Below are 26416 nucleotides of genomic sequence, written 5' to 3'. Positions count from 1 at the left end.
CTCTGGAGTTAAAGAATCCCTTCCATCTTTCTCTCAATTAAAAAATAAACTGTTTCTTGAACTACCTCCCGGAACGCCAACAAACATGGATCTGCCCCTTTAAAAGGCCTTCAAGCTGATTTTGAGGCACTTTGAAGATAAAATAAAGGAACCTGTTGCTCGTCAGAGGAAAGACTTTGGCTGTGGAGCCACAAATATACGTTAACAGCTGTAAACTGGAGGGTCAGCTCCTCTCACGTGGTCCAGTCACAGCAAACCAGTCGGATTTTATCAGCATTATGACTTGAAATCACCTTTTAAGGCAAAAAGGTTTATATTCAACATTTGTCAGGTCTTCTAACACTTTTGGCTGCTTCTTTGTTTAGTCTTAAAACGAAAAGATTTGACGTTGTGAGATGTGACGTTGGCCTCGGCTCATCATTGGAAATAAAAATAAATGTTCTTAAGTGACTCACCTGTATAAATAAAGGTTTTTTTTTATTATTATTACTATAACAGTGGGAGAGCAAAGAAATAGCTCAGTGTTTGATGTGGTAAATCTGGGATGGTAACGTTTAAATAGAACTGTCAAACAATAGAGTAAAATAACGATGCAACGATATTAAGTTAGGAAATAACTCATATAACAATGATAATAGCTGCTGGAGCAACACGTTTATTTGTGTAATAACACTAGTTTTACCCAGCTCTGGCTGCAGGAGTCCCTCTGGAGGCTTTTCCTCGATGCTGCTGCATGTCTCTGTTCCCACGGACAAAAGGACGCACTGGGAGAAAAGGACATACACACAGATCCATGAGTCATCTAATTTTTTACAGTGTTGTCCAATACTCTCATTTTTGAAATGTTATGTTGACCATCAGACATGACATCACCAAATTATCTGAATGTAAACGTTGTTATCAATATAAAAAATTCCCCTTCAAACGCAGAGGCCGGCTCTGGGGCGGCGGCTCGCTAAATGTCGCAAAAAATGTAGCTGAAATCAGAGGGATGTTCTTATTTGTTCCGACGCATCCAACAGCTGCTTAGCGCTGTTCTACACTGTCATCACGCGTGTTTGATTCACCCGACCAACCAATCATGCCTTCAAACCACCCTTCCCTCCGAAACCGACAGATAATTACATCCAGGGTCGCGTCCCAGCAAACACCACAGATCAGGGCAAGTTTCCCATCCAGCTCATGTTGTTCATCAACACACAACATGTCTGAGGCTGGAAGGAAACACACAATTCTCCACATGAAGGCCTGAGCTGAACCCAGCCAGTTTGTGCTAACCACTAACTCTAAATGAAGTGCTAGCAGCGCTCAGATCGCTCAGAAGTCCTCAGTTGTGTTGACTGAACAGCAGCCCTTAAAACAAGCATTTCCAACTTAAAGCAAACATCGTAAACCTGTGACACTCTCGCCAGTCATCAGGCCCCGGGGATTAGAAAGGAATGGATTACCGACCCGTGGGAATGATTCTGAGGGTTTTTCCTGTTGGTATTTACTATCTGCTTTTAACCTTTCATTTGTGGAACTGAGTTGTTTTCAACAACGTTCATGTTGGAGTTTAACTCCATGGGTGTGTCCCGACAGGGCGATCTGGCCAAAACCATGAAGGCAGTGCACGTTTCATTGGCACTGAGCTGCTTGGAGAGGACGGGAGAGTTCTTAAGGCCTGGTTACGCAGCCTTCAGATTAGGCACCTTTCCTGTGTTTAGAGCCCAACGAGCGAAGGGGAGCAACAGTCACGACTTATGTTACAGACAGTTTAATTACTGCTTTAATTAGAACGCTAATAAAAGGCAAAACGACAAAAGTCCCGACAGTATACGTAAAGTCGGAGAAGCAACACCCGGAAATTAAGTAGTTTGGCAAATCATTCACGGCTCCCCTGGTCTGTGGTCCCTCCACAGTCACAATATTTGCATGATGATGATGATGATGATGATGATGATGATGATGATGATGATGATGATGATGATTCCAGCATTCTAAAGCCGGTCGCCTTGTCTCTGTCATTCCTGAAGGCGTCCCACATTTGCCTGAACATTGATACTGGTCCTTCCTGTGGTGGATCGTTTTGGTAAGATGACCCACTTTGTGCCTTTGCCCAAGCTACCTTTGGTTTAAGAGGCTGCTCGGCTGGTGTTGCACCACATCTTCCACCTCCAGGGCTTCCCTGTTGATGGAGCCTCCGATCAGGGACCCCAGTTTGTATCTGGAGGGACTTCTGCAGCCATCTTGTGGCCACAGTCCTTTGGTTTCCACCCGCGGCCCAATGTTCAGACTGAATCTAGGAACCAGGAGATGGAAAAACATCTATCTGGTTTGGGTCTGTTTTGCCAGAACTCATCTTCCTGGTCACAGCAGATGCTGTGGGTACGCCTACGACAGGTTAACCGTCCAAGTGCATCCAAGTTTCCAGGGTAAAACTTCCACGTGTTCAGGCTAGAACCGGTACATAAAAAAACCCTTTGGTCCAGGCTGCTCCACCTCCTTGCCTCAGAGAGGGTGGTCCAGCTTGCTTGGTGAGACATCTGCTACATTTGTGCCATCAGGGAAGGGGTCCAGAGTATCTGGTGGACTGGGAGGGGAATGAGCTGGAGGAGAAGTCCTGGGTCCCTGGCTCGTCACATCCTTGATGCTGCCCTCAAAGCTGAGTTTAAATGAGGACATCTGGCCCAGCCTTCAGAGGTGCCTGCTCTTCAGAGAGCCTGAACCCTTCTGGAAGGGAGGACTCCATGGGAGAGATGTCTGAGGGTGACGGTTCCCCCCTCCTGACCCCTCCACCCACCCAGTTGAGGTGATGCTCCTTCATTCCCAGAACCGAGTTATTTTGTGATTTCAACTCCACTGTTGCGTCCACCCATGACAGTTTTACGGTCGAACATTCGTTATCGAACGCACATTAGATCGTGACAGAAATGAGTGAGTCCCAATGAGCAGATGAGAATTCACCTCTGAGTCGTCCGTGGTCCTTTTTGTGTGTTTGTTCCATGTCTTTAACTCCAGCATGTCCTCCGTTGATGCGCCTGTTTCCTCCTGCGTTTGCTCCTTCAGAAACACAAATACAGCATCAGTTCAGAAACACTTCATTCAGTTAAATATTCAGTTTAGTGAACTCTAAATAAAAGTCCTTTACAGAGGCATAACGTATTGATGTAAGCTAAAGAGCCTCATAAGGTTCACCTGGTTTGCTTTTCCATAGCTTTCCGTCTTGAGGACAGCTGCTAAGGTTATGTAGAGCAGGAAGAGGATCCCCGGACTGACATAAACTGGCCACTCATAACTGACATTGAGTGTCATGTCATAGGGTGAGGAGCAGTTTCCAGGTTGGATGATGTCCTTCAGGCCAAAAAGTCTAGATGGAAAAAAGTTTAAAACAAGTGAAAAAAGTGAGATTCTAATAATATATTGAGTCATATCGTAATCAGAGTAGGAGGTGACATGTAAAATGTTTTATAGCTCGTTTGTAGATCTACTTCAGACGTTTCACAAGACTGATGTCTTCATTTGGAGGTAGATAAAGAGGTTGAGGAAGGAGACGTACCTAGCCCACAGAGAGGGGGGCGGGAACAGTGCCTGGGCCAACACACTCTGGTACAAGTACAAACAAACCATGTGGCCAGATGTGAAGAAGCTCAACATCACACACAGGGCGTTGAATCCCAGATGGCTGATGGGGAGGTGGAAGGCCCACCACGTGCACAAACATATAAACAGCAAGAAATAGATGGCTGTAAAGGCTGAAGGCATGGTGATACCTGTGAAGGAGGAGGAGACACATCATTTATGTAATCAGATGCTTTTAAAGCGGTGAGATTACAGGAGATATTTCTCTCTTTTTACTTTTCTTCTTATCACATGTGTTAAAAGGAGTGATTACACCAGAGGCGCTTACCGCAGTGCCAACCAAACCCAGTTGCTTGTGTACCCTTCGATAACTCATTTATCAATTACCATTCTTATCTTGGGCTCATTACTTTAAAGGGACATACACAGCTGATAAGATAATGATACACAGATCTTACCAGCCAAAGCCAACAAGCTGATGGCCAAGATTCTCCTGAGGTCCCACAGAACCTTCCAGGCCGTGGCCTTGAACTGCTCGGCCAGTTGCTTGGCTCTTGTTACTGTGGAAACCTCTTCTTCAGAATCCCAGTGTAAAGTCCTCTCTTCATCTTTATCACTGGCTGTGTCCTCCTCTTCTTCGAGATGATCATCATCATTTACATCATCTTCATCCTCTGTGAGTGTGCAGTCTGAATTATCTTCTAACTAGGTAGAAGAGGACACTGATGGTTAGTTTGGTCAGGAAGAGCCACTGTCACAATGGTTGTGAATTAATATGACTTGACAGTTTCGAGGAGCCCTCGGCTGTGAAATTCTGCAAGACGCCATTTCAAAGCATACGTGCATGAGCGAGGAGGAAGTGACTCACCGATGTGATGTTGGCAGCAGAAACTGTTTCTCTATTCTTGACCAGTCTGTTACAGACAATGATTGTTACCAAGGAAACGGCAAAAACTCCCAGGTCAGGACACACCAGGCGCAACACAATCAAATATTCATCCAGGGGAAGCCTACAAGTTACAAAAATACAGGAGGGTTAAACACATTCTGTTATAAACTGTAGGAAAACATTATGACTGTATTATTTTATAATATCAAAGGCTGTTGTATGTGACAGTGGTTTATGATTTGACATTATAGACAGTTTTAGATCAACAGAATGATGGTGTGTCTCAAACAACGGTGACGCACCTGGACAATCCTATATGTCTGGAGATGACATCCCATTGTGAACAATTATGGCCTAGGGCAAGGCTGAGGGGAGGATATGTGTATAGTACCGTCTGGAAACATATATGTGCCAGGACAAACACCAGACTGGTAAAAAATACGGCTCGAATAAAGTTTCCTGTGTGACCTGCAAGATAAAAGGATGAGAGGAATAAAGACATAAACCAGAGGAAAAAATTCCAACATCAAATGTAACTTTTGACTAAAATGTTGATCTGTAGCGTTCAGAACAGGCTGGAACACATTTTCATGACTTGGCATTTAATGGGTGGAAACACATCAATAGATGTCTATTTTCCCAAGTCTTTGGACAAACAAACTCTGAATGTGGACTAAAATGAGACGATTGAGACTCCTGGGACTGGCTTCAGCACAGCAGTTACTAGTAGTAGCAAAAGTAGCAAACACGAAAAAGCCCGGGTCTCTTAATCACCCCCTGAGTGGACTCTACTTAATGTGCGATATTGTCCCTCTTCTCCATGAGCAGTCACCGTATGGTGGAGGAGTTTTAATGGCCTAATTTTCCTAGAAGCTCTATTGTCATGGGGGAAATTGAATCTCCACTGGCAAACTGTTTCTATGTGAAGGGTTGAACAAAGGGATGTTGACCAAGACTACTGGGACCCAGCCTGGAGCTACTTCCTGGTGTTCAATCTTAAACAGAGAGTTTCCAAAGTGTTGTACAGTTTAAAAAAAGACACAAAATGATTTATCTTTATCTATCATCTATCAATCCATGGTCCTACCTTTGATTGTGTGTTTATTGGGACACTGGAACCATGGCAGCAGCAGTAGGTAGACAAAGTAGATCAGAGACAGGAGGTTGTAGCGAAAAAGGCAGGCTGCAAAAAGAGAGACAAACAACAGCAGATACTTTTTAAATATTTTAGCATACATATCAAATTGCACCTTAACATCTTTGCTTACTACATGCAACACATTTCTGAACACTGTGGGCTTCATGAACTCTCACAGGAAAACAACACACTGCCAACCCTCATTATTTACAGCTTCTATCCCCTACCTGCTAATTAAAAAGCTCCTCATACTATCGATTATGTGGAAAAAAAGTCAGGCGACATAACTCACAGTCTGTTCTCTGTGCCTAACAGTGGGTCAATTCAGTTCATGTCAATTCAATTGACCTTTATTCAAATAGCTTTTTTACTGGAAAAACTCAGAGCCTGACCGGGGGTGGTCAGGCTCTGAGTTTTAAGCAACAGGCAGGAAAAAACTCCCTTTTACTGTAAGGGGAAGAACCCTTGAGCAGGACCAGGATCATGTGAGGGATGCTCCTGCTGTAAAGTAGGAAGAGGAAGGGAGATGGGGGAGGGAAGGAGAGGAGAGGAGAGGAGAGGAGAGGAGAGGAGAGGAGAGGAGAGGAGAGGAGAGGAGAGGAGAGGAGAGGAGAGGAGAGGAGAGGAGAGGAGAGGAGAGGAGGTCATGAACCAACAGCGTAACAGAAACCCATCAGGTGATCATGTTTCTGTACCCCTCGGCTTATAGCAGCATAACTAAGATGGTAGCCAAAAAAATCAGATGACCCTGTTCTAAATATATCAGTAGTTTGATGATAGTAATGACTGTAACAGCAGGGGGGTGATAGCTAAATGCTCGGACACAAATTCTACTTTCTGAAAACCAGCATTCTGACAAGAGAGCAGCCTACTGGGATGGTATGATACTATTTGCTCCTCCGGGTAGGAAGGAGCTAGGCCTCTGAGGACCATGTAGGCTAAAAGCATTTTGAACATTTATTCTGGATTTAAAGACCAGCCACTGAAGAGAAGTGAGCATGGGAGTAATGTAGACATGATGCATTTAAGAGATGTCCCGCAGGTCCACTAATTAAAGAGTACAAAAGTTCTAGGAATTTAGACCCGTTGCATTTTGTGGCTTTTAATGCCTCACAATCAAACACTTTTATGTTAAAATACTGAACAAATGTTTACCTTATCCCAATTACAACCAGTATAAACAATATATATGGTTAATATTTGCCCTTTACCTTTGTTAGGTCACATTTATAACTTATTATTTAAAACATAATTTAAAAAAAATCAATTAAAATCAAGATATGAGTGGAAACAAATTTACAAGTGAAGCAACTTTTATTTCTTTGAACTTGAAATTTAACCCATCAAAATGAGAGGTGATATATGTTCTTCACAGAAAATGAGCCAAAGTCAGTGAGTCTCAGTTTGAAAAATTAATTAATTTTATCATTTCTCTTTTAATAAAAAGTGAAAACGGGTCCCAGAGACCCGAACACCACACAAGGGTTAAGCCTGTTTGCTCAATGAAGCAATGAATTTTGATCGGGCATTTTTATCCTGATTGTGGAACCTACAGTCGGAGGGGTTTTATTAAGACCTCAGATATGACTGTTTCTGAGAGGATTATATTGGTTTCAACATCTTTATTGCATTTGTTATTTGAACAGCCAGTTGTCAGGGAGGCTTTTCCCAGTAACGCTGCATCTTTGTACTTTAATGGCATGATCACGTCCCACTTTCGTGCTCCTGTCTGGCCAGCTGAGCGCAGATCTCCTCCGCAACTGTGACTGCCTTCAAAATCTAAATTTACTGTAGTATCTAAATTTACGCAATCACAACATTTACAAATGCCTTTTGAGTCCCACGTCACATTTACAGACAGTAGTGCTGCACTTCTCTACCTGTAATTGAACAGGAAATATACAAATTCAGCTATTTGGAAAGTAAAAAATTAAAAGTTATTTCAATCATATAAAAATATTCTTGATCACAGACCATTGGCTCCCCTCCATTTTACTGTGGTTTAGGGGTTTGCGTACCCGAAATATCCTAGGATCTATGTTGTCTGGGGCCATGGGTAGGGTTTGCCCTTGATAGGGTCTGTGATGGTAAATATGTCCTAGGTGATGGGCCAGACTAAGGGTGGTTCATGAACTCACTATGAAAAACAATAGAGAGGACCCCACTCAGGAGTGAGGCCTGGGGGAACCTGGTGGATAGATCTCAGCCTACAGGACGCAGCCGGGCTCAGTTCAAAATGACAAAATGGGTCTGCCTTCCAGTAGGCTCACCAAATTTAGGAAGATTCATGAGGGGCGGTGCAATGTGGTTTTGGGTGGCAGTTGTGGCCGGGCACCTCAACATCCCAATCCTCGGAGCAAAATTCTGGCTTTAAGGACATAGAATGTCATCTCGCTAGGGGATAAGCTTGTGCAGGAGTTTGAGAGATACTTGCTCAAGATGGTTGGGCTCACTTCCACACATAGGATGGGTTCTGGAACCCTGCTCCTTGAGAGGGGATAGACCCTCCACTACTCTGGAGATACCAAGGATCATCAGCAGCAGGCTGGTGTAGGCTTACTCAGAGCACCCCATCTCAGCTTCCATGTGTTGGAGTTCACTCCGGTAAACAGGAGGGCCACATTCCCTGCACCTATGGATAGGTCTCTTGTTGTTGTTTGTGCCTCCGGGCCAAACAGCAGAAGAGGGGAGCTGAGTTGTCCACCGTTCACCATCTGGCAGTGAGTTAGATTGAATGATGGGGTAGGAAGTTAGACAGACCTGAGAGACCAAAACGATTTTAAGGATCCATTTGGCATGTCTGGCCGAGCTCTTTATCAGGGAGGTTCTTAACTCCCACCTCTGAGAGAACTTCTCCCAGATTCGGAGGTGAACCATCTACTCTGTCTCCCTTGTCAAAACAGTAGTTTGGAGTTGTAGATTCAAGGTCTCTGGTCCCAGTCATGAAGTAACTGACGCCTTCAAGCCGAAGAAGGAGTCCTAGCATTCGACAGGTACCAGCAGGCCCCAACCCAGGCTGTCCTGGAGGCAAAAACTCAAGTCTGGAAGGAGTGAGGCCATGGAAAAAAAACTATTGATCAGCCACTAATGAATTTTTGAAAACTGTCCAGTCATTCAGGATGGGGAAGCAGTGCATTACCAACACTGTTTAAAGTGTGTGTGGGGAGCTGCTGACCTGAAATGAAAAATTCTTGTCATGCCCGGAAGGTTTCTGCCTGGATACTGGAGAGGAGTATTCTGAACCCTGGATTCAGGAGGAACAATGAGGTTTCTTGCTGGTCGTGGAACATTGGAACAGCCCTATACTCTCCACATGGTGCCTTGCGGTTCGACATGTGCTTTGTTGATCTGAAAGAGGAATTTTTCCACATCCCTCGTGGTATCCTGTGGGGGGTGCTATGAGAACGGGGTGCGCAGTCCTCTGCCAAGGGCTGTTGAGTCACTGTATGGCCACAGTTCATATAGCCAGCAGTAAGACCTGGTGAATGTTAGACTCTGGCAGGGCTTGGACCTTTGGCATATACGGGGACAGTTGGCAGCCAAGTGAGAAGCAGCTGGAATGAGAGGTCATCACTGAGGATGACAGGCAGATTGGTGCAACCTCTGAGGTTATGCAGTCTGTGTACCAGATTGTTGACTGACTACAGTCCTACTCTCACCTCTGTTCAAAACCTTTGGGTAGTGACCAAAAGAACAATATTGCAGATACAAGTGGCCAAAATGAGTGGGTGGCTAGGCGTATCCTCAGCTTTTTCAGTCTCAACACGTTTACTGAGCATATTTTGTTACTAAAACATCTTTAATGTGCTTTGTAATTCTGCTAGTGCAGAATATAAGTGAATGTAACAGAGGTGAAAAGAGAGCATAAGACAGTAAAGCTACAGCCTAGACATAATTTGAAAAGGGGTAAAGTGTAACAAACAGCACCATGGGCTGCCCCACCCACCTTCTAGCACCCCTGTACCCACCGTATCAAGAGTTACAAATGTTTTGATAGGTTACAAAAACAAATTCCAGCAGATTAAGAAACTCCAGGTAGACTGGAAAGATGCTGCACTAACAGCTCTCACAGATTGTGCACACATGAGAGTGCATCTTAATGAAGCTGACCAGTGACATCAGTCTTATATGCTTACAGCTGCCAAAAGAGCATTCCAGAAAATAGCCCAGACATGTTGGGATTTAGGTACAATGAAGGTGTACTAGTTGTAGATCCTTTGTCTATTCCTACCAAGAGCACTTCACAGATCATATCCCATAAAACCAGAGGCAGCTTGTTGTGTTGCCTCGAGCTCCACTTGTATCTGACCCACACTTTTAAATGACAGGCACCAAAGATGCTGTTTTCTGTGATTGTTATTGATTTCCTCAATTCCTGACAGTCAGTTTTAATCCCATCTACTTTTTTACCTTACTGTTGTGGAACTTGATGCTACTCCTAAGGCTAGTACTGTGCTGCCCCCTCCTCTATTCACCACAAATCATAGCTTTAACTGAAGCATGCGAATAAGACAGAGACCAAATTGATCATAACAATAGAAAAAAAAACTATTCTTATTCATGCATTAATTTTGCTCATAAGTGGAAAAATAGAGCTTTAGTTACATCGACTGGAGAAGAAGATTTGAGTAGGTCTTTATTAGAGGCTGTACAGTTACCAAAACAGCATCAGTTTGTAAATGGGTATAGAACCGGGACTCCACCTACAATGACAGATTGTTTCAATCATTCTTAATTTGGCGGTCAGCTGTTAATCAGGATGTGGATTAGATCAGTTATCCCTAGTGTAATCAACAGAGGATCGTTAGCTACAGCAGAGACGCAATAATGGGACTTGCATAGCAATTAGAGGAAACCAGTCTAGTGACTTGGAAAAGTAGATCATCAAAAGTTCACTATGGGGGCGAGAAAGGTGGGGCTGGTAAGATGTTTGGAACATAATGGTGCAAATTTAGTCCAAATAATACAGCTCCAATGGCTTAGTTACAAGAGCTCCAAAGACATTAACGAACCTCTCACATGAGACTTCCATTATTGGATCCTTATTTCAAAATGTTGGAGTCACGGTTTGGCAGAAGAACAAGCAGTCGGTGTTCTGTTGCGTTTTCAACAGAAGAGGACTCAATTTGATGATTGCACTTTGGGAAATCCACAGAAACCTTGTTCTACCACAGAAGCGTTTGCATGTTCTATTAATCTTGATGAATGAATTCCTATGTTGTCTTTGTGATTTTGAGAGAGTAGAAAACAGGGGGGGAAGGTTAGAAATGCCACACTTTCCATCTTATTCCTCATTCTTATTAGAAACCATATATCCTATGATTGATGCACTTTGTAAAGAGCTGATGGAAGGTTGCATGAGACCTGGGGAAAGACAGAAGGAGGTCATGATATATCTAAGACTATCACGAGACCCCTACAGAGGCTGGATTGTGTCCCTGTATAGGGTTAGGGTTACCCCTTTTAATATTCCACAGGTGGTTTTGTCACCTCTGTAGTAGGTTCAGGGGGTTCTGAAGTTCTACTGTATAATTCGACATATTACAACCGTTCAGCCTCGAAAGAATTGTTTTGAAACCAGGAGCTCTGGAAAAAAAGGCCACATACTGACGCGTCCTATTGAGCTTCCGTTTGAAAGAACAATTTCTTTCCACTAACACATTCTTTCAACAACATTCCCTCTGGTGGCTAAAGGAAACTAGAAATGATCTATAATACTTACTTTCTGTTAAAATAACAGCAATAAGACATCTAATGTGGCAAATTTAGATCAAAGGAATTCAATTAACCTTTTATTTGTCTGTTAGATTCCATAGAAAGTTGGAGTTTTGTGTTTCAGGATTTAGAATGCATCAAAACAATATCAAACAATGGGTACATCTGGAAGTGACCTTCTCACGGGGATTACTTTGTTCTGGCACCAGCTCAGCACCACATCAAGGAATCCTATTAGACTATTTACACACAAACACACACCCAAATAACTGGGGGAATAAAGCCAAAAGATCACGTCAAGAAAGACAGTGTGGTCACAATGTTTGCACCTTTAGTCGTGCTACGGTAATGGGAGAGGAGCAAGAGGAAACCAGTACTGAGGATCAGAGGGAGGAGGAAAAAATAAAATGTGTGTGTGTGTGTGTGTGTGTGTGTGTGTGTGTGTGTGTGTGTCAGGACAAGCACATTAAAGAAGAGCACAGGTCCGCAAGAGAAATTATTGCTTTGGTGATGCTGAAAGATCTGATATGTGAGCAGGGACTTCCCAGATCCATAGGTTGCCCTGGCAACATTCTTTAACTTCCTGCTCTTTCCGATGAGATGAAAGCTGACTGAAGCGGTAAATACAAATCGCTGTAGTTGGTGTTTCAACAGCAGAGCATGAAGGACAGATGGCGACTGCTGCCTCCGCGACCCAAGGAGCAGAGTAGAGGTGGAGCAGCGCTCCAGGAGGGAGACGTGTGAGCACGCGTTTTTAATGTGCTTAAACTACTTATGGAAGCAGAAGCATGAGTGGGCTGGAGATGCCACGCAGGGATCCAGCTGCAGTCTGGAGCTCCACGTGTTACTGTTTTCTGACCCACATAGAAGAGTTCCTAATGTCTTGAGGTGTGGTGCTTCCGTGCCCCTCCCCACCACACAATGTAGACACTGCTGTCACGTGCTGGACTCAGACTTCTGAACGAATGCAACCAGCACAACTGTCCTTAAGGAGCAAGCAACAGTTTTTAGTGAATAAATAAAAACACAACTGCTGTGTGGGCCAGTATGAACTGTGATGACACATGCTGCAGTCTTTCACTTCCTTTGACTCAGGAGAAATTAACAATGCAAGTTGAAGCAGAGACATCCTGTTTGAGACGTTCACACAAGGAAAATGACGAGTTAAAAATATAAAGGCTGTTTCCCCAGTAACCTTTACTGATATAATCAGGATGACTGGTGCAACTGGCAAATACTGAAGCCCGAGGCAGAAACTGAATAAAAGAATCTTTGCCAAGAACTCAATTTGCCTGCAGTTAAATAGCTCTAATAAGTGAGTATTTAAAGTGAAACCCGAAGAGAGACCATCTGTTGAAGGCAGAGCTGTGGATCGATACGACACACAGCGACGCCAGCACCCGAACCGAGGAGACACTCGCGTCCCTGAAGCTGCTGCGGGTCTGCAGGAGTTTATCAGGCGCAGCCAGGCTGGTTCTGTGCCCGCGGTAACGTGAAGCAGAGTGAAATTGTTACAGCCCGTTTACGGCTTTAACTCCAGCTGCTTGCGCAGTTAACACCGAGCATGAAGCCTGGAGCTCAACTCGGTCCACATGAAGCTGAGCGCCCAACTTTTCTGCCTACGACTCTTACAGTTGCGGGTTGTTTTGCATACCTGTTAACAGCACCGTGGGCACCAGAAGGTAGTAGAAGAGCCACACGATCACCTGGAGATCCATGTCAGTGAAGATCAGTAACTAGGTCGGTACGGTTTGATCTGTTCTTTCCATTGACTTCAACTTCAGAAGCGTCTCAAGGAACAAACGTCAGGTACCCTCATGGACTTAATACCATCACGACCTGGATGCCGGAGAATCTTCACACACCAAACGAGCCATTGTTCCCGTCGATGAAGTTTAAAGGGGAGATAAATTAATTAAGCTTGTGTATTGAAGTCTGTCATTGGAATGGCAACGGATTGCTTTTTTTTTTTAGAAAAAAAAAAAAGGAAAGGGGAAAAGCTTTTGTTGTGTGTATTCCTGAGGAGGGGCCCAGTCTGAAGTCAGAAAGCTGCATGTGGAAAATGTGATTCACTGGCAAGTGAGTGTGAAGGGCGTTTATAGAAGAGCTATTCAGCAGCTGCTGCAGGTCGCCTCCCCGCGCCGCTGCAACCGCTCGGGCGGTGAAACCCGAGTCACTGCTCGCCTGTGCACCGCTCAAACACCTCCCAAAGTTGGGTCCCATTCTCGCTGCTCCTGGGCTTTCTGTCACAGCTGGATAGGTTAACAGACCATTTCGATATTGGCCTTTGTATTGCGCAATTATCTCTTCACTGACACGTTTTGCTTTTATTTGTGTGTTTAATGTAGTTTCGGTGCCTCATTTGATTACTTTTTTTTCCCGTTCTGCGTGGAATTTGTGGATTAACTTTTCCTCAAAGTAACACGAGATTGTTGATGAGGAATTTTAATATAACCCATAAAGCACTGATCAGCTACTACATTTGTTATGTGATGTTTCCTAAAATGCGTCCAGGATTACACTAATACACACTTCTTTCCTGACTACATTTACTGCGTTGTGTACGTGATGTTGTGTACGTGATTTTTGCTGAAAATCTTTAATTGTGTAAATCGGTCAGCCAGCGGTTGCATGGAATGAATGAAGACGAACCAGTTGGAGAGGAAACGTCAACATTATCTTGTGATTATCTGCAGCTGCAAATACCGGAACATTTGTGTCACAATTCTGCCTTTTAAAAAAACAAAGGATGACTGGTGACGTTTACTGGGTTCAACTTTAAAAAACAAAAACAAAACCCAAATATATATGTAAGGCAGCTTATTTCGAACTATTTAACGGATTTTGTTTTCTTATTTACAGTCATACTCAGCACTCTGTAAAAAGATCACATTTGTCACATTTGTTGACAACTTTAGGGTATTATTTGTCACGTAGATGTTTGGCGAGAGTATTGGACGCTAATAGCGTCTGTGAATTAAAAACATTAAACTACTTGGTCCAAGTTTGACGGTGCAACATTAAGTTACTGGCGATAGATCGAATCTGCAGGATTCTGTCCCCGCCCTGGGGGCGTGGCTTCACGGAATGCCCGCCAAACTTCTTTTCACTTCCTGCGTGGTGTGAGCGTTTCCGGTGTGTGTTGCTGATAAATGTTTACGTGCGTTGGGGGTCTCCTGTAGAACCAGAACCAGAACCAGAGCCAGAGGAGCTGCAGCATGGCGCAGCCTCGCCTCACCGACTACTTCACGCAGAGAAAGAAAGGCATCACCCGCGAAGGGAAGCCAGCACCGCGGCGCAGCCGCCGTGGATGCAGCCCCCCCGCCATTAGCACCGGCTCACCACACAAAGATCTCCCTTCGTCTTCGGTCCACGAAGAATTCGTCCGAGTCGTCGACGAGGCAGCGGGACTGAACGGTGGGGCTCCTGTTGTGGGCAGCAAGACCTCTCCTCGGACCCCAAAGCGGACTTTAGATGGGGCCTCGTCCACCACGGACGCCAGCACGGCCAAGAAGCGACAGGTCGAAGCCACTGGGGATTTTAACGTTAACATCCCGGAGAAAGTTCCCAAGAAGACCTCCAGGAAGAAGCTGGTCCTCCCTCCCACCTCCCCAGCGGTAACCTTCCATAGTCTCATTAGTTTCTCATGTCGCGCTCACTAACACAGTTGTTGGGGGTTATTAACCGGGCTGGTGTGTGTCCAGGGGTCCTGTGAGGACACGCAGCCCCCTGCAGCCCCCTGCAGTGGTGTCGGAGCCAGCGGATCCACCCCGGGAGAGGGACCCATCAGCTGGAGACATGGGCAGGGCAGCAAGGTAACGTCCCCCGGCTGGGTTTACATGGCAACTGCTGCTAACACAAACCATTGAGCCATTTCATCACAAACAGCTGGAAAATAGAATCGCTCTTAAAAATGAGGCAGGCGTTTGTAGGTGACGATGCCTCCAGAGGGAGACGTGCGTTCTGTTAGTTGTTAAGGTCTGTTGTTGGGTCTGGTTAAGCAGGAACAGTTGGCGTGTGATCATCGTGTTATTGGTGGTTTTCAGGCTCTGAGTAAAGAGGACATGGCAACCCTCAAGTCTTGCCTCCAGAAGGTCAAAAAGCCCAACGCGACCTCCGTGACATCTGCTCCCACGCCGCCTGCTGATCCCAGCACGCTGAAGGCCCAGCTGGCACAGGCCAAAGAGCTGGTGGCCAAGGTCCAGAGACGTAAGGAGAGGCCAGAAGCCCCGAGTCAGCAGCAGGATGCAGAAGCCCGGGACAGGTGAGTGTGTCTACACACCTGGGCACACAAGCCCAGAAATACCCAGGAGATGTGTTTTCGATCAGAGTGAACCACAAAAATCTGGAAATCCACGAGGGACCGCTTCGCCTTGGTGGGGGACAAAACGCCAGCGAGGCCCCTCCACCCTGAACGCTCCCAGTTGCCCGTGACGCCCGACTGAAATGTGTCCTGTGGTTTTCCTCAGCACCGAAGCGCCAGCGTACCAGCGCTACCACACCCTGGCCCAGGCGTCCCCCCCCGGCCTCTCCCTGCCCTACCAATACAAGGTGCTGGCTGAGATGTTCAGGAGCATGGAGACGGTGGTGGCCATGCTCTACAATCGCTGTGAAACCCCCACGTTTGCCAAAATAAAGCAGGGGGTTCAGGACATGACTCACAAGTGCGTAAAGCCACGGTTTCTTCATAGATGTCATATCTGATGTTCTGCCGGGGTTCTTCCTGGGGCCGTTGAAGCGTCCTAACATCAGGATTAGAGTTTCATGTCCTGGATCCTAATCTTTATCTCCCAAATAGGCGCTTTGAGGAGAGCCATGTGGCTCAGATAAAGACGGTCTTTCCTGAGGCCTACACCTTCAGACAAGAGAAGAACATCCCTCCGTTCACCGGCGGCTTTAAGAAAGGAACCTACCAGCTCACCATGGAGCCAAGCTTCGCCTCTGGTGAGAACCTCGTACATCCTGTCCCCCCTGGGGCTTTCTCTATAGAATATTCTAGACTGACCAGGTATGTGACGGGTCCGGCCCACGTTGTCTCCGTCCAGACCAGAAGGGAATCTGTCCCGTCTTCTCCGCCTCCAGACTCCTTGAACGAAGACGAACCTTCCATCTCAACCTCGTCTCCATCGTCAAACACCATCACAAGGTCAGCAGTTTTCTCCGTTCATAGCATGCGCACACACACACACACACACACACACACACACACGTAAAGGATGATGCTTTAGGTCCAGCATCACTCATGTCCCAGTCCGTTTCTGTGGTAAACCATCATTTTGATCACCACCAGAACTTGTTAATAAGTTGTATCAGAAGAACTCTGCAGTTTTCTCCACCATTTATATCTCCACCTTCCACCCCCTCTGTTTGCAGGCGTTTCTCTCCTCACTGGTTCCTCCGATGTCTGTCCCGGAAGACAGACTCACCCGCTGGCACCCCCGCTTCAGTGTGGACACCGTCCCGCCTGTGGGGCTCGGCGTGCTTCCTCAGCCCCCTCACACTGAGAAACTGTCAACAGCGCAGGAGGTCCTGGAGAAGGCTCGCTCCATCATCACTCCCAAGGTACAGTCAGTGTTTGGTCGGGGGGGGGGTCTGCTCAGGACAGGCTGAGAAGCTCCACAGGTCAGATGATCCACGTCAGAGCTGAGACGTCTTCTCAGGACTCGGCTCTTCATCATCATCCATCCATATTAATCCATCCAAGCTGAGCCCAGGTGTGTGTGTGTGTGTGTGTGGTCCTGTGTTCAGATGGAGAAGGCCCTGGTGTCGCTCACTCTGACCCCAGAAGATGCCGTAGAGGTCCAGGAAACGGCGCCTCCTCAAACCCCAGCTGATCAGCTCCCTCACGGCCTCAAAGGGGTCTCAAAGTCACTGGTGGACAGGGTGCGCACCACAGGAGGAGGACTTGTCATCACAGGTGCGAGTGCTTATGACCTGACTGCTGTGTTGGCCTTTCAGATTCGGGCAAAGGAGGCCCAGAAGATAAAGGCCGCCATGACCCGGACCTCTGGCCAGGCGGAGCGCCTTTTAATGATGTCCCGGCTGCCGGAGCTGGCCAGGATTCTCCGGAATGTCTTTGTTGAGGAAAAGAAACCTGCGTTATTAATGGAGGTGGCCTGTAACAGGATGGTGGCCAGCTACAGGTCTGCTCTCAGCTCAGGTGGGTTCAGTTCTGGGCCTGGGTTGTGTGGTGGTCTTTGGTCTGGGGGGGGTGCTGCAGTTCCGTTGCTGGCGCTAACGTCTCGTCCTCTCCCACTGACAGGAGAGATGGAGAAGCACGTCCGTTTGCTGGCAGAGGTGGCAGCCGATTGGTTGGCCATCCATCCAGTCAGGAAGGATTTTTACTTAAAGGTGAACAAGAAGATGGAGCTCAGCAGCGTGGTGGACAGACTGAGCAGCAGGCTGGACCAGGAGCAGAGATCCTGAGGGCGGCTCCTGCTTCTTCAGCCTGGACCTCAGCACGTTGGGATCTGGCGCTGGTTTCTGCACAACACTGGCCCCCTGGAGCTACGGGACGGTGTCACCTGTTGGGAGTGTGACGGGACAGCGACACTCTGGAGACGGAATATTGAATTTTTAGATTCCCGGCGTTTTAAAAAAACCAAGACTTTTTGGGTCCGATTTGTTTGGCAGTTTGTGCCTTCAAACATGGAAATAGACTCTTTGTTTTGTAAACCCTTTATTTTGATTGAATGTCGACCTTTACAGAAATAAAACCTCCCGTTCGGACGAGTAAATATTCCAGTTTCCATTCCATAATTGCACAGGATGACGGGACGAACGGGTTGATCACGTCTGTCCAGGTCGTTGCTACGGCTCACTGGCCCCCAAGGGTTAGTCCACCGTTTTGAGAACGCGCCACATTCTACAAACTCAAAACAGCTTTCATGAAATTCCAGCGGTTTTCGTTGAGTACCTGAGCGCAGAATTCCAGGAGTTTGTTCAGTAGAAGCGTCTTCCATGCTGGTTCCTTTAGCAGCCACGAAGCTCATCAGTCATTCATACAGGTGTTAAAATGATGCAGTCCAGTGTTGACAGGCGGGCCGGCGCTGCTGGCGCCATCAGAACTGGAGCAGGGAGAAGACGGCGTGTGGTTGGAGCCTGTCGGCGCCCCTCAGCTCTTTGAGCTCGATGATGACCACGCACTCCAGGATCTCGGCCTGCAGCGTCTTCAGCAGCTCGCAGGCGGCGTACAGCGTCCCTGCAACACACGGGCCACGGCGGCGTTAACGGGCACCGCTTGTCCTGACCCGACGGGCTGCAGGCGTCTCCTCCTCGTCGGGCTGGACGTTAACGAGCTGCTGATCGTTGCTCACCTCCAGTAGCTAGGAGATCATCAATGATTAGAACCTTCTGTCCTGGAGCCACGGCGTCCTTTTGGATCTCAGCTTCTGCCTGGAAGAGCAGAAATGACACGTTTGTATTTAAAACCTGGTTGGTCGGAACAACGAGGGGGCGTCCCAGACACCGCGCTGTTCTCTACCTTCCCGTACTCCAACTCGTACGCCACCGACGCCGTGGGCCCGGGCAGTTTGCCTTTCTTCCTGACTTGGACAAAGCCAACACCCAGCCGTTGGGCTAGCAGAGGTCCGAAGAGGAAGCCACGGGCATCGAGACCTGCACGTCAGGGAGAACCCACAGGAAGAAGCCAGTCAACACCGATGAGTATTCAGCGCCGTTGCCACGGCGCGCGTCACCATAGCGACAGCAGCGTCAACACACGCAACCATGACAAGGTGACAGAGCAAAACCTGCATCTTTGGAGTTTAAATGTCCACGTTATCTTCAGAGGTGGGACAACCAGCCCTGAGAGACTGAAGGACAGCCTGGTCCTGTGTTCCGTACTGGTCCGATGATGAGAGCAGGGCTGGGGGGGGTCTAAGATAACCCCCCCCCACCACCACCACTCCACGTCCAGATGAGCCAGTTCAGGTGGGTTAGGATGTGTCCATTTTAGAGGGGACTCTGGGGCAGACCCAGGACGTGAAGTAGGGCTTGGATGTCCCATCTAGTCCTGGAACTTTTCTGTGTGTAGGAGGAGGCCGCTGAGCAGAGAAACTGTTCAAATGCAAAGGAATATTCCCATAAATTCAACCTCCTCCTCCTGTGGTTCCACCTGGTGGTCAATAAAAGTGTAGCTGATGCGGCAGCATTTCCACCGGGGTTTGATCCAAGTTCAAAAGCACTCCAGCAGCATGCTGCTAAGCTAACGCGCAACAGATCACAGTCCTACGCAGCAGAGCTGGCTGTCCCGGAGGATCAAGGATCCACCTGTTGGAAGATCTTTAAGATGCAGGTCAAAGCAGCGTAAAGGTTAATTTGGCTAAAAAATGTGGTTTTACCTGCTATCAGATCAACATGCTGATGATTCCTTCTCACGTGTTCTTCAAACAAGTCAATGACGGCAGACAGGGCGGCTGGATCCTTCAGAATGGGACAGATGTCTCTGCAACACAACGGTTTGTATTAAATATTCATTATTCTCAACGTGATATTTCCCATTTAAGTCGTCTGGTCCCCTCAGACGCTGAGAGCAGAGAAAATAGGCCCCCAAAGTGGATCCTGCATGGCTCAACAGCTGTCCATAGTCACCACTATTCTAGATTTGCTTGCTATTGCAACATCTGCATCCATCTGTCAATCATCCACCAGCCCATCCCAGGTCCAACATCCAAGAACAAACAGCCGCTCACACGCTAATTCACCGCCGAGGTCAGTTTAAGGTTGAAGCTCAAACACACACCCTTGGTCTGTGCGAGGAAGGACCCACAGGCCTCACAGAAAGGTTCCTGGTGCCTGGAACCTTCTCAGTGTTAACAGCAACATCTGATCGGACACACAAGGTGGTGTGTGAAGAAGAGCAGCAGCGTGGCTGCAGCCAGAAGGTCAAAAGGTCGAGAGAGCTGTCAACTCATCCACAGCAGCTGGAAGGTGACGTTGCCATAATTCTCATTTAGTCCAACAACTAAATGATGTACTAAGACTGAACAGATGGTTTCCTGTGGGAAACAATACAAGAGGCTGCTCAGTGATGGTGAATCGTTTATGGGAAACACTGACGTGTGTAATAAGGACACTTTGGATTAAACTGAATTAGAAAAACGTGGTTGTCCTCTTTTTCACGTGTGCAACTGTCCAAACTATTTAAATGACAACTAGTCTGTGGGACACTGGAAGCGTGTCCCATCAAGGTGCTGAGGAGTAAATTCATAGAGCAACATCCCATCATTGCAACACGTGAGGCCGCCGCGGGAAACCCACCGGAACACGATTCCTTCCCTGGGAAAGTCTACGAACGCCCGGATGTGTCGTTGGATGTGGAGCAGTTTGGTCTCTGTAGATGCGGCCATTTCACCTACAATCGGGTTCTGATTCTAATTCCAACAGTTCCTTTTCTTCTTCTTCTTCGTTTTCTTCTTCTTCGCTTTCTTCTTCTTCGCTTTCTTCTTCCTCGTCTTCTTCGCTGTGTCCGAACTCGTCGCTCATCCACTATCTAGGGAGCAGAACTAAGTGCCCTACTTAGTGCACTTACGCTATAACAATGGGTTGTAGATTATACTCTTTTATGTTTCTTTGTTCATCTACTAGTCTGCACTTAAAATCCAGTTTACAGTTATCAGTACAACCAAACTAATTATGAACATAATAATAAACTGAATTCTCGTGTCTCGAGTGCTCGTCTGTTATTTTTCACCTTTTAATCCTTTAATAAACATCTTTGTGGATGGCAAAACGCTTCATGTTGTAAAATCAATATCTCCAGTGATAATTATTTTGAGAGTCTTGGTGCAGAATAAGATGTTTAAGCTTCTGTCGTCAAAGTTTACGTGACAGAAAAGATGTGCACGTTTCTACCCTTTTAGCGTTAAATAGACTATAGCACCCGACACAATGAATTCAGGATTCCTATCATTCACATTTATATTAAAGCACCTGCATCTCCAGCAACGTCAGGGAAAGTTGCCAGGTTTGAAGCTGCACTAATGAATCGACCTCTTTCTCTTCTACAGTCCCAAACTGTCGTTTATCATTCAACATGAATACACATAATTTAGTTAATGATCTTCTTGACTAGGATAGTTTCGACAGGTAAAAGTTTGCTTTGGTATTTATGGCCAAAAAAAACCCTCCCATTTGTCTCCATTTTTAAAATATAGCTGAAGATTTACAGTTTTGAGGACTTGATGATGGGATCACTCAACAAGTACACAGTAAAAATACTTCACATTATTTCACTTTCAAATATAGTTGAAGTCACGTTGTTTTTTTGTTTTTTTTAAATGTTTTTTTTTTGGGATGTGCTCTTTTAATTAAGTAGGGGTGGACGGTACCAGAGAACCACATCAGCCTGATGAGGAACCGGCGGCTGGGTCGATCTCAGTTCTGCCACTAGGTGGCGGTGACTCAGGCATCAGCGGTGAAACGACACCGGGGGGAAGGACGAAGAAGCCCCGGCTCTGCCATGTAAACACCGACTCGTTCTGAAATAAAGCCGCTAAACCGCTTCGATTTTCGGATGAGAGCAGAGAAAGCGGCGCGTTCAGCGCAGGAGAACATCTGAACCACCGTTGCTCTGTGTCTTTCTTATTAAAAACTAAATTTCCATTCTGCAGCATGTCGAGTGCTCGTGTAACGTCACTATTGGGGCGCGTAACAGTCTCCGGACTGGCTCCGTCACGGTTGGTCGTCGGGGGGTCGAACGCGGCCGTGAGGGGCCCCTCTGAGAGGGCCAGCGGGGGGCCGGGTCCAGCAGGGAGCCGCGGGGGTCCGGGTCCAGCAGGGAGCCGCGGGGGTCCGGGTCCAGCAGGGAGCCGCGGGGGGCCGGGTCCAGCAGGGAGCCGCGGGGGGCCGGGTCCAGGTGAGCATCGTTCACACTGGCTTTGTTCAACGTTTGGGTGTTTAATAATGGCGGAAGCACATTTTAATCACCTTTTAATTGAATCCGGGGTAATTAAACGCTATTGGTGGAGCTGACTGTCATTCATTTATGTCACTTATATTCATTCGTTTATGTCACATATTCATTCATTTATGTCACTTATATTCATTCATTTATGTCACATATTCATTCATTTATGTCACTTATATTCATTCATTTATATCACTTATATTCATTCATTTATGTCACATATTCATTCATTTATGTCATTTATATTCAGGTGACAAACAAATTTAGGAGCATCAGGTGAGAGAGCGTCCAGCTGACCAGCTGAGGGGGAACGTTGAGCAGGGGGAAGGACACGTCCTCAGGACAGGTCCTCAGGACAGGTCCTCATCTGTCTGTCTGTCTAACTCTGATGTCTCTGTTCCCAGGAAGACTGGTGAGAGACGGACAGGAAAGGAAAGCAGTGGTAGGTTTGCTCCAGTTGCTCGGCCCTGCCCCCCCCCCATCCTCGGTTTAGTCCTGCACAACATTCATTTTAATGGTCAAAGGTATAAAAGCAACAATAAAAGCACCACATGAACCCCTAAACCAATACCAATACCATTTTTATTATCACTTTCGTCTTTTTATAGATTGGAATCTAACTTCTACCTCTCTGTTGTCAGATCTGTGTTGAAGGGAACATCGCCAGTGGGAAAACCACTTGTCTGAAGTATTTCGGCAAAACTAACAATATAGAGGTACTGAAAGAAGATTTGTGAGTTTGCACGAGTGTGTCTGGTGACGTCTGTCTGCGTTAGCCTGGAATGGAACACATCTGCAACGAGGGACGACTGGGACGGATGACTAAAGCTTTATTCATTTATTATTCCTTTATCTGCCCCGTGGGTGGTTGGAGTCGTCCAGCATGGAGGCCTTAGCTAGCTTAGCCAGCCCAGAACAGAGCTGGACCTCCTCACCCTGCCCGGCCTCTTTCTGACCCCCACCAAGATGGCTGAGGCCTCTTCACTCACGCTGGGTCCTCAGGAGGGTCCTCAGTCCTCCAAAAGACCTCGGTCTTCAGAGCAGAGGTCATCGGTTCAGCCTGTGTGGCTAATGTGGAATCACACATTACTCTGGCACCATGGAGGCAGTTAGTCACACAGGCCCCCTCAGCACCGAGGCATCCCAAAAGGGAAGTGCTGTAAGCAAAGAGCGGACAGGAAGGGGTTGGGAAGGGGACAGGAAAAGGACAGGAAGAGGACAGGAAGGGGTTGGGAAGAGGATGAGAGGAGGACAGGAAGGGGTTGGGAAGGGGACAGGAAAAGGACAGGAAGGGGACAGGAAGGGGACAGGAAGAGGACAGGAAGGGGTTGGGAAGAGGATGAGAGGAGGACAGGAAGGGGTTGGGAAGGGGACAGGAAAAGGACAGGAAGGGGACAGGAAGGGGTTGGGAAGGGGTTGGGAAGGGGACAGGAAGAGGACAGGAAGGGGACAGGAAGGGGACAGGAAGAGGACAGGAAGGGGTTGGGAAGGGGACAGGAAGAGGACAGGAAGGGGACAGGAAGAGGACAGGAAGGGGTTGGGAAGAGGACGAGAGGAGGACAGGAAGAGGACAGGAAGGGGTTGGGAAGAGGACGAGAGGAGGACAGGAAGGGGTTGGGAAGGGGACAGGAAGAGGACAGGAAGGGGTTGGGAAGAGGACGAGAGGAGGACAGGAAGGGGACAGGGACCAGCCAGGAGTCATGACATGGACCAAATATGCTAAAAATAGCCTCATTAGTGCTGCAGAGTTGTGGCCCACTGGCATTATTTTTGTCTCCTAATCATTTTGCAAACGTCTCATTATTTCTCTCTTTAAGAGTTTCTTTCTGTCTTTTCTTTAGGTCCTTACAGAACCAGTCAGTAAGTGGAAGAATGTCCACGGACACAACCCTCTGGTACTGGAGTCTCGTTATTAGACATTAGGTTTTAACAAGACTGTAGAACGTAGCGTCCAGCTACACCTCATTACTCTCATCATCATTATCATTACTATTGTGTTTAGATCCTTTCAGACTTCTATTTTGGACCATCAGCTCCTGCTGGAGGGGGACATGGGGGGGTTCCTGTGTAAACGTGTGCTTGTCTCTCCTGACAGGCTCTAATGTATCAGGATCCAGCCCGCTGGGGCATCACACTGCAGACCTACGTCCAGCTGACCATGCTGGTTAATCACCTGTCGTGCCCAGTTAGTGCAGCTCAACCAGCTGATTTCACTCTTTTATGGATCATTTATTCATTATTGCTCTTTATTCCCCATTTATTCATTATTGCTCTTTATTCCCAGTCAACTTCATTGAAAATGATGGAGAGGTCCATCTTCAGTGCCAAACACATCTTCGTGGAGAATCTATTCCGAAGGTACCGCCTCGTTACCCTGGCGACGAGCAGCCACTAACAAGCTTCCTCTAACGTGTGTTTCGGGGGTGGGGGCATGTTTTTGAAGTCCAGGGTGAGTTTGAGGAGCAACGGTGGATGAGGATTCGTTGCTATAGTAGCTTCAGCGAATAATAGAGAGCAGGTGCTAGAGGCACTGTTCTCCATGAGCTCCCTGAGAGCCCAGCATGATAATAGACTTAAAACCAATGGTTGGAAGTTTCAGATGTGCAGCTCAGCGAGGGTCTCCTGGCACAACAAGGTCAAGGGTGGTGTGAGCTGTAGGGTGTCTGACTGCGTCCTGTGTGTCTCCAGTGGACGGATGCCTGCTGTGGACTACGCTGTTCTCACCGAGTGGTTCGACTGGATCACCACGAACATTTCCATCCCCGTTGATCTGATTGGTAAGCCTGTTCTCCTTTGGTCCCTTTGGTTCCTCCCCAGCTTAGCAACAGCTCCATCGGGGGCTCGGAGTGTTGAGTGTTGTTAGTGGTGTTTGTTAGTCTCACCTTATCTCACTTTATCTCACCTCATCTCACCTCATCTCACCTCATCTCACCTCATCTCACCTCATCTCACCTTATCTCACCTCGTCTCACCTTATCTCACCTCATCTCACCTTATCTCACTTTATCTCATCTTATCTCACCTCATCTCACCTTATCTCACTTTGTGTGTGTGTGTGTGTGTGTTTACCCTGTCTCTGCCCTGTCTCCAGTGTATTTGCAGACAACACCTGAGACCTGTTACCAGAGGCTGAAGCACAGGTGCAGAGAGGAGGAGAGTGCAATTTCACTAGTAAGGAAGCTTTAAATGCTTCAGTGAGCGGGATCGACTGAGGGCTCCAGTCAAACGGCTGTTTCTCATGTGCCCGTCAGGACTATCTGGAGTCCATCCACCAGCTGTATGAAGACTGGCTGGTCAAGCGCACGTACGCGGCCCTTCCTGCCCCCGTGTTGGTGAGCAACCCGTCACACTTTCTCACCAGAACCAACCACCAAACCTTCAGGAGCACATCCCAGGGCTCTCCCTGCCACACAGGCTCCCTCCTCAGAATCTGAGCTTCAGGGTTCAGGACCAGCACCACAATGATTGCAGAACCACCTGTGTAGACCCTGACCACTGTGGGGATGGAGTGGCTCGGTTGGGTCGGATGTGGGTGGAAGTCCTCGCACGAGGTCGCCTCTGGGACGGGGCTGAAGGTGGTGGACTCCAGGGTGGGGAGGACAGTGTTGGTCTGAGTTCACGGCCGTTAGCGTGCACCTTCTCAGCAACGCTCGGAGCACTTCCTGACTGCTGCTGCTTATTTGTGTCACACACACACACACATGGACTCAGCGATGCTTAGAGGTTACTGATGATCTCACACAGATGATTGCAGTATAAAAATGAATTTCCTCACATCTTTCTTCTCTTTATACTTTATTGGTGGTTTGCTGACAAATCCTCCATGAAATGAACGTGTCATGGTGAAATCTTTAGTTTCCTCTTCACCTGCAGACTCAGGTGGGAAAACTGGGAATAAACGCTTTGTTTTCCCTGCAGGTTATTCCTGGTGACCATGACCTCCAGAAGATGCTTCAGCTGTATGAAGAAAACCGGAATACAATCTTCAGCGCTTGTTCCAGCTGATATCACACTAATTAAGGCATTTTTATACGATTAACCTGTTTCATTTGTTGAATAAATCAGAGTAACAGACTGGTGGACTTGACTCTCGTTAAATCCTTGGAGATTCACTAACATCATCAGGACTTAAAAAGTAACTTTTAAAAATGTTCCTACTCCTGTCTGCCGCCATTTAAATGTTTAAATGATCCGCAATAATTGA

General features: G+C 47.1%; 4 protein-coding genes across 7 annotated transcripts in view; 2 read left to right on the top strand and 2 right to left on the bottom strand.

The window, feature by feature from the left end:
- LOC101071632 (piezo-type mechanosensitive ion channel component 1) overlaps positions 1 to 13413 on the bottom strand; it is a 43458-nt gene extending 30045 nt beyond the window's left edge. The window contains exons 1-9 of the mRNA XM_029832472.1: positions 12958 to 13413; positions 5538 to 5633; positions 4753 to 4918; positions 4430 to 4571; positions 4020 to 4266; positions 3539 to 3752; positions 3178 to 3349; positions 2947 to 3042; positions 683 to 764 (exon numbers count right to left, since the gene is read on the bottom strand). Coding sequence (XP_029688332.1) covers positions 683 to 764; positions 2947 to 3042; positions 3178 to 3349; positions 3539 to 3752; positions 4020 to 4266; positions 4430 to 4571; positions 4753 to 4918; positions 5538 to 5633; positions 12958 to 13021 — 1279 coding nt within the window. The 5' untranslated portion in view covers positions 13022 to 13413. The remainder of the gene's footprint in view (positions 1 to 682; positions 765 to 2946; positions 3043 to 3177; positions 3350 to 3538; positions 3753 to 4019; positions 4267 to 4429; positions 4572 to 4752; positions 4919 to 5537; positions 5634 to 12957) is intronic.
- A 977-nt stretch (positions 13414 to 14390) lies between these two features.
- On the top strand, positions 14391 to 18040 carry LOC115246432 (DNA replication factor Cdt1-like). Its single transcript, XM_029832473.1, has 10 exons — positions 14391 to 14920; positions 15008 to 15118; positions 15350 to 15567; positions 15773 to 15967; positions 16102 to 16247; positions 16349 to 16449; positions 16677 to 16865; positions 17052 to 17186; positions 17262 to 17463; positions 17566 to 18040. Exons 1-10 carry the CDS (start codon positions 14522 to 14524, stop codon positions 17727 to 17729), a joined length of 1860 nt encoding a protein of 619 aa, XP_029688333.1. The 5' UTR covers positions 14391 to 14521; the 3' UTR covers positions 17730 to 18040.
- LOC101068658 (adenine phosphoribosyltransferase) lies at positions 17975 to 20762 on the bottom strand. Its single transcript, XM_003978290.3, has 5 exons — positions 20565 to 20762; positions 19646 to 19749; positions 18787 to 18920; positions 18620 to 18698; positions 17975 to 18504 (listed from the first exon to the last, which is right to left on the bottom strand). The coding sequence occupies exons 1-5, from the start codon at positions 20651 to 20653 to the stop codon at positions 18365 to 18367; spliced, it is 546 nt and encodes a 181-aa protein (XP_003978339.1). The 5' UTR covers positions 20654 to 20762; the 3' UTR covers positions 17975 to 18364.
- An 887-nt stretch (positions 20763 to 21649) lies between these two features.
- On the top strand, positions 21650 to 26289 carry LOC115248709 (thymidine kinase 2, mitochondrial-like). Of its 4 annotated transcripts, none has more exons than XM_029832491.1 (10): positions 21650 to 22161; positions 22617 to 22654; positions 22854 to 22928; positions 24054 to 24107; positions 24308 to 24397; positions 24497 to 24570; positions 24901 to 24989; positions 25304 to 25383; positions 25464 to 25544; positions 26131 to 26289. In XM_029832491.1, the coding sequence occupies exons 1-10, from the start codon at positions 21918 to 21920 to the stop codon at positions 26215 to 26217; spliced, it is 912 nt and encodes a 303-aa protein (XP_029688351.1). In that variant the 5' UTR covers positions 21650 to 21917; the 3' UTR covers positions 26218 to 26289. The 4 variants fall into 4 exon arrangements, with proteins under 4 accessions (XP_029688351.1, XP_029688354.1, XP_029688352.1 ...); XM_029832494.1 differs by having other exon boundaries at positions 21651 to 22103; positions 22613 to 22654; XM_029832492.1 differs by having other exon boundaries at positions 21651 to 22130; positions 22613 to 22654.
- Positions 26290 to 26416: the final 127 nt, after the last annotated feature.

This window comes from Takifugu rubripes, unplaced genomic scaffold (genome assembly GCF_901000725.2).
Source record: "Takifugu rubripes unplaced genomic scaffold, fTakRub1.2, whole genome shotgun sequence".
Taxonomy (NCBI): domain Eukaryota; kingdom Metazoa; phylum Chordata; class Actinopteri; order Tetraodontiformes; family Tetraodontidae; genus Takifugu; species Takifugu rubripes.
Note: the sequence above shows the minus strand (reverse complement) of the source record. Positions and strands in the feature narration are given on the sequence as shown.